The sequence below is a fragment of the Hydra vulgaris genome, chromosome 09 (assembly GCF_038396675.1).
Source record: "Hydra vulgaris chromosome 09, alternate assembly HydraT2T_AEP".
Lineage (NCBI taxonomy): Eukaryota > Metazoa > Cnidaria > Hydrozoa > Anthoathecata > Hydridae > Hydra > Hydra vulgaris.
This window is the reverse complement of record NC_088928.1, coordinates 19,515,417-19,527,500: the sequence shown is the minus strand read 5'-3', so window position 1 is coordinate 19,527,500 and position 12,084 is coordinate 19,515,417. Positions and strand designations below refer to the sequence as shown.

General features: G+C 25.1%; 1 protein-coding gene across 7 annotated transcripts in view; it reads left to right on the top strand.

The window, feature by feature from the left end:
- Positions 1-12,084, top strand: part of LOC100202752 (poly(A) polymerase type 3) — a 63,208-nt gene that overhangs the window by 36,777 nt on the left and 14,347 nt on the right. For all 7 annotated transcript variants that reach the window (XM_065804973.1, XM_065804976.1, XM_065804975.1 and 4 more), the window contains 8 exons: positions 2,325-2,463; positions 2,578-2,653; positions 2,961-3,081; positions 7,200-7,284; positions 10,462-10,629; positions 11,059-11,108; positions 11,832-11,891; positions 12,009-12,078. In XM_065804973.1, coding sequence (XP_065661045.1) covers positions 2,325-2,463; positions 2,578-2,653; positions 2,961-3,081; positions 7,200-7,284; positions 10,462-10,629; positions 11,059-11,108; positions 11,832-11,891; positions 12,009-12,078 — 769 coding nt within the window. The remainder of the gene's footprint in view (positions 1-2,324; positions 2,464-2,577; positions 2,654-2,960; positions 3,082-7,199; positions 7,285-10,461; positions 10,630-11,058; positions 11,109-11,831; positions 11,892-12,008; positions 12,079-12,084) is intronic.

Sequence of the window (12,084 nt, the reverse complement as noted above, 5' to 3'; positions counted from 1 at the left end):
GTTCTGAAGAATATTATATAAGAACTATTTTTATGAAGATGTAACTATATATCTGTCTAATACTTCTCTACTAAGTTTTAAATTTATTAAAAACAGCCCATTTATCTGGTTTATAACTACCCAAATGTGTCTGGTCATGCTGTGATGTCACGCTGTGACGTTTACCACTAGTTAATTAAAGGTGCGCCTGTTTAAAATTTAATTTAAAAAATGTAATTTAGCTATAAAACTTGTAAGAGTAATGTCTAAACTTTTTGTTTAATGCCAAGTTAATAATTCAGTTCATCTATATTAGCTGAATCACGGTGTTGATCTAAAAACTAAAAAACAATGAGAAAATATTGGTCACGCTGTGACATTTTATATTTTCTTGCATGAATGAGAGGCCAATATATCCACCCAAATTTTTCTTCTTGTTTTTTGTAGCACCTGTTATGAGCTAACTAAAAAGCAAAAAAAATTCTTCTTATATCTATTTTAATATTAAAATATTAAAGGCTTAAGACAAAAAAAATGACAGGTGTCACGCTGTGACGGTCGTGGAATTGCTCATATTCAGAATTTAATTAAAAAGTTCATTTTTTTGCTGTTTTTATTTTTCTGTTTTTATTTTAATTTTTTTATTTAGAGTTTAAATAAAATATTCATTTTTCTTTTAAATTTTTTGAATTTCTTTGTTCAGAACTTAAATAAAAAGTTTGTCTTGCTTTTTTTTATTTTAATTAGTTTATAAAGAATTTAAATAAAACGTTTTTAGTTCATTTGTAATTCAACTATTCTATTTAGAGTTTAAATAAAATTTTTTAAATCAATTTATTTAGAATTTAAATAAAACGTTTGTTTTGCTGTTTTTAGTTTATTTGAAATATCAAATAAAATTCAGCAAAAAAATTGCTGAAACTCGAACTTGTTTTGAGTAATTATTTAACCTTTTTTTTAATTATAACAAATAGTTTGACAAAAACAATTATAAAAATTTAAATTTCTTGCATTGATTTGGTTTGCAATAATGCCTACAAGTCTTCCTTTTATTATGTTAATTAATAGCATAATAAAAGAGTGACTTGGTTATTACATTATTCTCAACTAGTAATTTTTTGCAAGCGAACTTGATATTTTGATTTGTAAAAAAAAAAGAAAGGTTGATTTGCCTTTTTAATGATATTACTAAAGATTTTGCAAAAGCTTAAAAAATTTGCAACTGGAGCTTAACATTTGAGATAAAGTATGTTTAGAGTTTTGTGTATAATAAGCTTTAGTATTACACTATACTTTTTTACACTAATTTCTCGCAATGATAAGATGTTTGTAGGAGAGTTTGTCTGGTGAAAAAGTTGAAATTTATGAATACAAATGGAAATAGCAGCTTAAAAGAGAGGAGCAATATTTATAGTGTTTATAATATTTAAGAAATATTTATAATATTTATAATAGAATCTATGAAAGTTGTCAATAGAAAAAAAATTATATAATTATGTATAGGTGTTTTGAAGGACGCAATTGTTAAAATACACACACACACTAAATTTTATTTGCAATCATAGCTTTTCTTAACCTGTTTTTCAGTGTTGTTCATTTGATAAAATGCACCTGTTGTTTATTAAAATTTATTGTTTTGTTTTGTTAATTCACCTCCTCAAGGCCAAGAAGGCCACTACAGATAAGGAGGCTATTTATTTGTGGTATAACCCTCTCTCAACTCTTTAACTCCTAAACACAATCCTTGACGAACAAATTCGCTGCGAGGAGAAACAAGTTGAGCGCGGTACTACCAGGGACGTGGTGGGGATCACTCGGAACCTCTCGCTTATTAAGAGAGCGCTCTATCACTTTTTGTTTAATTTTTAGAGGCTGAATACTTTTTCCACTTAAAATTAATTATGCATGCAAGTATTGTTGAAATATCATTCATAGCTTATCATTTTGCTCAGCTACCTATGTTTGTTATAAGGAATATAATAAAAGAAATAATATAGTACTATATATATATATATATATATATATATATATATATATATATATATATATATATATATATATATATATATATTATATATATATATATATATATATATATATATATATAGGCTGAAACAGCCCTGTATTATATTTTTTAAATGGTTACTACAACCCTCATTATAATTAAAAAAGAATAATTTGAAAAACAAGTTGTATTAACAGTGTTACCATTCTATATTGTACTACTTAACAAATAGATATACCTTTGATAAAAATAAGTAGATAAAAATTATTTTAAAATAATTTATCACTAAGTTTTAAATATTTTCAGTTTTGTAAGTTCAATTTTAGTTTTCTAATTTCAGATCAATTTGTTTATTCGAATGTTCTTGGATTTCTTGGTGGTGTGTCTTGGGCCATGCTTGTAGCTCGAATATGTCAGCTTTATCCAAATGCTATTGCTGCAACTCTTGTGCAAAAGTTTTTTCTGATTTATTCAAAATGGTTTGTATATAAAATTTTCTGCAATAGTGGTGATATATTTTAGTTATCATATTTTTAGCATTCATATTTGTTTATATATTTTATATTAATGTTTTACAATATCTATATATTTAGGGCATGGCCTCAACCAGTCCTTCTTAAACAAATGCCGACTGAAAACAAACTTAATTTTCCTATTTGGGATCCAAGAGTAAGTTGTATTGGTTGTTATTTAATTAAGTCATAGACAAATGGAATCTTGATAAAATAGATTAAATAGTTGCTTTTTTGACAAAAAATTTAGCAAGTTTATTTCTTTTCTAAAATATCATTCCTAGCTTCAGTTTATAAAGTTCTTTCTTATCTCTAATCTCTTATCTCTTATATCTAACTCTAATCAAACATTTTTTTAACCCTAGTTAAATTCTTGTTTGATTTTTGAATTGAAATTAATCTTTTTTGGTAGGCGAAACCAAAACTTACTTGTAAAGGTTTGAAGATTTTGTGTTTAACTTTAGATGAATCCAGCTGATCGATTTCACCTTATGCCAATTATTACTCCAGCATATCCACAACAAAATTCAACATTTAATGTGTCAATGTCTAGTCGTACTGTAATGCAAGATGCATTTAAGCGAGGTAGATATTTTTAGAGGATTTTTTAAGAGGTTTTTTATTATTCTTATTAAAGTATCAGTATTTTAAAGTAAATTTTACAAATTGTTTTTAATACCATAATAATATATAGTTTATGTTCATGTTTACTAAGTTTAAAGTTTAGGTTTAGATGAATCAAATTGAGATAAAGTTCATGTTTGGCTTTTGCTTGGCTTGGAGAGGGTCTAACCACATTTGCAATGGATTTTGAATCTGTAAGAGAAAGAGCATAACATAAGAAGCACCAGCACAATAATGACAACAGTCATATCATGATGGATAAGAAATGTAAAGATGTAAAAAAATGATTGATGAACATTCCATGATGATGGGTAGGGGTTTAATGAGGTAAAAACTGGAATCAGGAGTAAACAAATGGCAAGCACAATAAAATGAGGCAATCAAAACAGATATCTTTGCAATCATCTGGTAATAAGATATTCTTTCATAAGAGAGAACTAGTAAAAAAATCTGAGTAATGTACAAGACTCAGTAAAAGTCTTGGGATTTATCAATATAAGAAATTATTATTAGCAGTAAACAACTGAGTTTTTTATGGGTTAAAATTTAGCATTTAATGCTACAAGCTGTCACAGAAGCAAGATTACATTCAACATTTCTAAGTGATTCAAAAGTAATTTTGTTGGAGAATATATTTTTCAGCAAATAAAGCCATTTAAAAGTATTAGGAAATTTGTTAATATTGGTAAAAAACAAATGATCAAGGTATTTTATGGTACCTCAAAAGCAACTGAAAATGAGGGAGAGTGTTGTGCATTGAAAATGATTTTAACACCCAATTGAAAGAAAATGGTTAATTATAAGGATATATTTTATAAGGATAAGTTTACATACTATACCAGATGTTTCAACTTAATTAAATTTTATAAAAACTTATCTAAGATGTTAACTTTTAAAAATTAATTTTAAACATGTTCTTTGAAACACCATATAAAGAGAGATGGCCATGGAGAATACCAATAGAATGCCAAAATTTATTGAAATTTTTTAATATGGAAAAAGTAATATCTTTTACTGTCTCTATCTTGTGTAGAATAAAACTTTTCCATTAATATTGGTAACAAGCCAGGATTAAAATAAGAGAACCATAATCTAATATTGGTAACTTTATATATTTCAGTTAATATTGATTATAGACTCAAAAACCTTGTTAAAGAGATTCTCAAGTGCCAAGACAAGTTATGTTTATTTTGTAAATAAACATTAGAAAATAAGTTTTGATTTTTTAAAGTAACCAAATCAAATTACCTATTGAGATATTATCAAAAAATTTTTGTTGTTTTGCCATTATACTTCCGGTTGAGAGATTAATATTAACTTCATGAATCTGCATAGTTTTTTCCAATTTAAAAATATGGTTTGAAAAATAAATGTATTTACCGCAGAGTTTTTTTGTGTAACAATTACACAATTAGATTGAGTTTTTCCATTTTATATTAAAAACATTTGTGCTACATTAGGCATTTTAGTTCAACTGGAGACTGGAGATAAAATAGAAAGTTGTAATAAAATAAAGAATATCGCTTCTCTTATTTGTATTTTATTTCTATTAATATATATATATTTTTTATTCACCTTGAATTCAAATTTGATTGTACTAATTCTTACTAAATTTAAAAAAATAAAATAGTTTTTTTTGATTTCATTTTTTATTAGCAAAACTTATTTTTAGAAAATATCAGTACAATTTTTAAATTTACATATATTTATAACACTATTAATTTTTAAAATAAAATATATATAATATTTTTAAAGCGTTACTTATTAATCTTGTTTTTTTTATTCTGTTATATGTTTTATAAAAGGTACTCTTTACTTGGTTATACATTAATAAAAGGTATATATAAAGGCATTCTTTTACATGAAAATTAATTGCAAATAATAACATAATGTTTATAATTCGTGTTTAAGTTATTTGAAAGAACTTTATTGTATTTACGTCATTTATTAACTACAAAAACGCATTAACAGGGGCTATTCTAGACCGTTTTCTACAGCACTAGCCGTATTTGGGCGCCCCCCTAGTTCAAAATTGAGGGCCTTTTTTTTTTTACTGCAAATATTGTTTTCATTTGGCAATATTTCCGCCAATTTACGCTGTCCAAATTATTTTCCTAGAATAGCCCCTGATTAATTAGACCAGTATTTAAAAAAAAAATGAAAAAGCCGGAACTTTACTTAAAGAGACAGAGAAAAAATGATGCTAAAAATTATAAAGTTATTTGTTAATATTTGTTTTATTTAAGATAATAAAACTTGTATTGGGAATCCTTGGGAATCTCTTTAATAATTGTAAGAAGACTGATTTGGTAATAGTTAAAGAGCTCAATGCTATTCTCAGGTTTTTTAAAATTTGGAAATGTTGACTCCATTTTCCAGAATGTTAGGAAATATGATTTAATTAATCACTTGTTAGCGTTATTCTGATTTAAAATAAGAGTTTAAAAAGTATTAAGACCTTAACATGAATTTAAAAATGTCAGAACCACCAGCTGAAGAAGATTTAAAGTAGAAATAACTTGAGAAAAAATTTTAAAGTGATATTTTTTTTTAACATCTTCGTCTTCAACAAGGCTGCAAGCAACCACTATTAGAGTTGGAAGTTACTGGAAGAGAAAAGATGAAGTTTGTAGAGCAAGATAACGGTTGACAGACGACTTAAAAGATTGCAAATTACATGAAAAAAACTGATGTTAAAGGAAAAAAACTAAAGGAATAAGAATTTTGAAAGTATAGATGATAGCTTCAGAGAACACTTCGTAAGACTAGTTATATTTTTCTACTAATGGATAAACTTGTTTCTCTAGGAAGACAGGAAAAGTGTGGTACTTAAATTGAAGAGATAATTTATGCAAAAGGTTATGCAATATTTGCAAAAGGTTCTACTTCATTAATAAAGGTAATAAGATCAGACCTATATATATATGATAAAATGTTAGACTGTAAAAAATAAAATGATTTCAAGTCTCTAGAACTCAGCTTCTGATATAAAATATAAAATTTAATAAGAGAATTATGGTTGTATTTTCCTGCAATGGTTACAAAATGTTTGTTCTTAGAAAAGTTATTCTTGTAAAAAATATAAAAGAAATGATTACAATTACAATTAATAATTAAATATTGTAAATACAAATAGCAGCTGCACAAGAAGACAAAAATGGTTACAAAATGTTTGTTCTTAGAAAAGTTATTCTTGTAAAAAATATAAAAGAAATGATTACAATTACAATTAATAATTAAATATTGTAAATACAAATAGCAGCTGCACAAGAAGACAAAAATCAAGGGTGGGCTGAAATCAAGGGCGAAAGGGTGGAATAAAGGGTGGAGTGAGGTTTGCCTTAGAAACAATGAGAAGGAATAAAAACTTTCATGCTTGCCTAAATCTAAATGGTGGATTGTACATGGACAACTTTTAGATGCTTATTGAAAGATTAAGGTTTGGACTAATGTCTAAGGGCCTCCATGAAAGAAATAAAATGATTGTGAGGCAATCTTAATGTAGTTTCCAATCTTCATGGCTGTTTAAATTTACTATACTTAAATATACTATATTTATAAATAAAACTGAGTATTAAATATTTAATCAGAAATTTGTTTTATTTTTATTTATAATTATTTATATTTACTATTTATATTAGATGTTACTATTTGTTTTTTTTTTCAGTATTATGTTTTATTTTTATCATTAATAATTAATATCAAAATAAATTTTTGCATAGCAAAATAGTTTATTTTGATAGCAAATTAGTTTAATTAAATGTTATTTTGTTGAGTTGATTTTTTTTAAATTGATTGAGGGAAATTGTTTTTAACTCAACAAATCATCTTAAAAATTTTATCAAATAAGATACAACCATTCTTTTCTGATGGATAAAAGTTTGGATTTTTTTTTTTAAATTACTCAAATTCTATGACTTGAATTTGAAATGATTTCAGCTGTATTTGCTTTAAATATTGTGTTACAAAATATTGTATGGTGTTAGTTTAAAATGCAGTAGGCCTCTTAAGATGCTAGCTTATATTTTTTTATATATTATATTTAATTTGCATCTTATGTTTCTATTATTTAATTACAGGTTTTCAAGTAATGGAAGAGATTTATTCTAAAGCTTCAACATGGAAAGCGTTATTTGCACCAGCTAATTTTTTCCAAAAATATAAGTATAATATATATTTTTTTACATTTTAAATGCTTTTTTTGAATAACACATATAACATATAATAGATAGTTCACTTAATATAAAAATTAAAAGTTTTTTTAAAGATGTTGTTTAAAGTATCCATGTAAAGTGTATCCATGTAAATGTAGACATTCTTATTTATAGTTATTTGTAAAAAAAAATAAGACCATTATTTTTTAAAGCTTTGAAGTTAAATGTAAATACAAGTTAAAGAAAAGACTTATTTCTAGCTTTTACTTGTTTCAAGTTTAATATAAATTATTACCTAACTTTGCTTAGTGATAGCAAATAGCTGGAGCCAAGCATCCAAATTTTCTCAAGTGGTAATTACCCATACTTCATAAACATGGCTACCACTTTCAGCTATAAACAACTCAGGTTCTTAAGTAGCAGTTGTTCACAACTAATATTATAACTGTTTAGTCTAGTTTTGGCATCAATGCAGTATTTATTTTTACATGATTAAAGGAGTGGTAGAAAGAAGGGGAGTTAGAAGTGGTGGTTTGTATTTTGAACTGTAATAGTTCAGCAATTACAATAAAAAAAATTTTTTAATACAGTAAAAGTTATATTGATTCTTATTTTATTGATTTTTGAAATTTAACTATTTGTATAAAAATAAACTTTAACCAAAATATTTTTGTTTTGGAATAATTTTTAAGGTCCCAGTAGGTTTGGAAACAAAAACTTATAGTATTTAAAATATCTGATAGGGCCTTAAATTTTTAATGAGTTTTTTTTTGGGTGGTCTATTTGACCTATACATCAAATACAGATGTAGAGTTGAAAATTAAAATGCAGAAAAGAGATTTAAAAGTTAAGATGTAAATGACAGCGACCACATAATGGTGAAAAAGCTTGTTTTTTAGTGAACAATGATTACTGAAACTAATACCTCATTGTACGTTTTAGAATATATTTTATAGGAATCAATCAATACAAACTTGCCACTTTAGCATCATTAAATAGGTTGTGGGCAAATTGGAAAACAAACTTTCACTCATACCTTGGGCACAAGGCAGTAGAGAGTAAAAAGGGAAGAAGGCAAAGTAAAATTCCTTACTGTTTATAGACATTTTGCTTTATAATGTCTGTTTATAGACAAATTATAATCTAATATTTGCATGTTTATAGACAAATTATAATCTAATATTTGCATGTTTATAGACAAATTGCTTCATAATCTAATATCAGCATGTTTATAGACAAATTGTTTCATAATCTAATATCAGCATGTTTATAGACAAATTGCTTCATAATCTAATATCAGCATGTTTATAGACAAATTGCTTCATAATCTAATAGCAACATGTTTATAGACAAATTGCTTCATAATCTAATATCAGCATGTTTATAGATAAATTGCTTTATAATCTAATACCAGCACGTTTATAGACTAATTGCTTCATAATCTAATATCAGCATGTTTATAGACAAATTGTTTCATAATCTAATATCAGCATGTTTATAGACAAATTGCTTCATAATTTAATAGCAGCATGTTTATAGACAAATTGCTTCATAATCTAATATCAGCATGTTTATAGACAAATTGCTTCATAATCTAATATTAACTTACAGCATAAAGTAACAATCAAATTTACACCTTAATAAAAGAAAAACCATTTGTTATAAGTGTTACCTTGGCATTTTTTTAATTGAAGCTTTTGTAACATTAAAACTTTTTCTGAATAAATAAACAATTATTATAGTCATTAAAAAAATTATAATTATTAAAAATTAAATTATAAAAAATAATTATAGTCATTAAAAAAAATTATAATTATTAAAATTTAAATTATAAAAAATAATTATAGTCATTAAAAAAAATTATAATTATTAAAAATTAAATTATAAAAAATAATTATAGTTATTAAAAAAAATTATAATTATTAAAAATTAAATTATAAAAAATAATTATAGTCATTAAAAAGTTATTTAAATCCTGTTTGTTACAATAGTGCTCGTCGTCAAGAAAATTTGTTTAAAAAAGTTTTAGCTAACAATTCATACTATTCTTCTATATTAAGAAAAACTGCAATTAGACATTTACTTTATTTGTATTTCATTGTGGACAACAATTGAAAATTCTTGTAAAAACTGAAATACAAAAATCAAGATATTCAAAATGAACTTTTGTGTATTATGAGTTATGTCGTGTTGATAAACACAATATAACTTGTATTAAGTTCTAGGTTAAAAAAAAATGAATTTTTGAAATGATAAAACAGTTGAAAATTTTTTTTCCTTCCCCTAGAACCCCTAGAAAAAATAGATTTTTTTGGTATTTCACTGTTCTGAAATTGATAAATCAGGTTAACAGATTAGACAATAAAAGTTTAAGTATTAGATAAATTTCTGTATTATTCAATAGCATCTCTCTGAGGGTATATAAAATAGTGATATTTAATAGCATCTCTCTGAGGGTATATAAAATAGTGATATTTAATAGCATCTCTCTGAGGGTATATAAAATAGTGATAAAATAGCTACTTATTGATAGTTCTAAATGTTTTCTCTAAGCTTTGTGAAAAGTTTTTAATATTTAAAATTCAAATCATTCAAATAAACTTTATACCCTCACAATTTATTTTGTTGTATTTATTAAAATGCCCTTATATTCAAGACAATGCAAAAAAATGCAAATATTTCCATTTTCTTACTTTATATTAAACAAAGCTGTCTAGCCCAAGTAAAGTGCTAAGGGCATTTCAATTACAGGAATAACAACTGGTACATGTGAGGTAAATTCAGAAAAATGCGATGTTATAAAAGTAAATCAAAAAATGTATAACCCTAACTCTAAATATATAACTATTAATTAATAAAGGCAATAGTGGTGTCAAAGGAAAACATTACCTTTAACCATGTAATAATTAGATAATAATTTAACAATAAAAGCTGTAACAATTTTAAAATATAAGAACATATCGTAGAAAGAAGATGTATTGAAAGATATATTTCAGTTGGAGATCTTGCGTTAGTTAAATATGCTATCGTTAAATAAACTATTAATAAATATTCTATTGTTAAATAAACTTTATTGTTAAATAAACTTTACACCTTTTTTTTGAGTGCTTATTGCTAAAAGTTTTTTTTACTACAGACATTACATTGTTTTGAGTGCTTATTGCTAAACTTTTTTGTTTCACTACAGACATTACATTGTTTTGAGCGCTTATTCGAACAGTAGTGAGCATCATCTAGAATGGGAAGGTTTGGTTGAATCAAAAATTCGTATACTTATCGTTAATCTTGAAAGAAATCAATTTGTAAAACTTGCTCATGTGAATCCTAAATCGTATGATCCTATTCTAAAATCAGAGTAAGAAATCGTTTTTTATATTATTTTTACTTGGTAGCTGGTTTGTGTTTTTTTCAGTTTGTCTTTATAACAGTTTGTGTTAACGTTAGTTGGCCTTTATACCTGTTCATGTTTATGTTACTAAGGGTTTATAGAAGTTCATGTTTGTACTAGTTGCCATTTATATCAGTTTATGTTTATATAGTTGGCATTTAAATAAATCTTGTTTTTATTTTGGAAATTAATATCAAGTTTTTCAAGTTGATTTTCAAGTCAGCATAAAATTTGAATGTTTAAAGTTAAAAGTATGAGCATTATTATTAATAGCAATCTTCTTGATTTTTTTTAGTTTTGGTTATTTAACATAATTTTCTAAACACAAGCAAGTTGTGCCCGAAAATATTCATTCTTAATGAATTTAAAAATTTTAATGATTTTTAACTTGTTTAGAAGTGGCACTGTATCTCGTTGGTTTATTGGTCTAGAATTTCAAAAACCAGGTATTTAATTTGCATTCCCAAAATTTAATTTACATATTTGTATATGCGTGTGTGTATATGTGTGATAATATAATTGAACTGTTTCATTCCATTCAAAGAATTATTTATCTAAATTTAAAGTTGTTGTCAGCTATTCAGAAATATTAACGAATAAATATCTGATAACAAAAGACATAGACGATAAAGCAAAGATTATATGAATCGGCGAATGTTAAAAGGGCGGAAGTCCAACTATGTAAACTTTCAGGAAACTAAAAAAACCTGCATTTTCCCCTGTAGTGAATTTTTGTTAATGATTTAATAATTTATTTTTTTAAAGAAAATGTTTTCACAAAAAAAATATTATTGTACCATTAACAAAAATTTCCTATGGGGGAAAATGCAGTTTTTTTATAGTTTCCCAAAAGTTTACATTATTGGATTTCCGCCCTTTTAACATTCGCTAATTTATATTTATTTAAAAATTTTTTTTGCAGCTGTTGAACATTCACATTTTTTAGAACAATATCCATTGAGTTCAATCTATAAGTTTCTTTCTGCTAATTTTTTACATAATCAATATTATATTTGATACTTTGTTAAGTTTGCTAAGACACTGTTTTTTTTGTTATTTAACATATATGTCCTTAAGACTTCAAGATAAATATAATCTTGAAATCAATTGTCAAATGTCACTTTTCTTACAAGAAATGCATAAACAAATTATTTTCTGGTTATTTTTAGAAGGCACTGAAAATGTAAATGTGGATATCACAGCTGAAATACAATACTTTACCAGCACTGGTGATTCTTTTAGTTTTTAAATTTATTTGGTCTTTCATTTTTTTGAAACAAAATTTAGAAATATAAAATGAAATATAAACTACATAATAAAAAACAAAGATTTAATATTTTTAATAGTACATAAACAAGCTTGTCAAATTGCAATATTTCGAGAAGGAATGCGAACAGAGGCTAGACATGTAAAAAAGTAAGT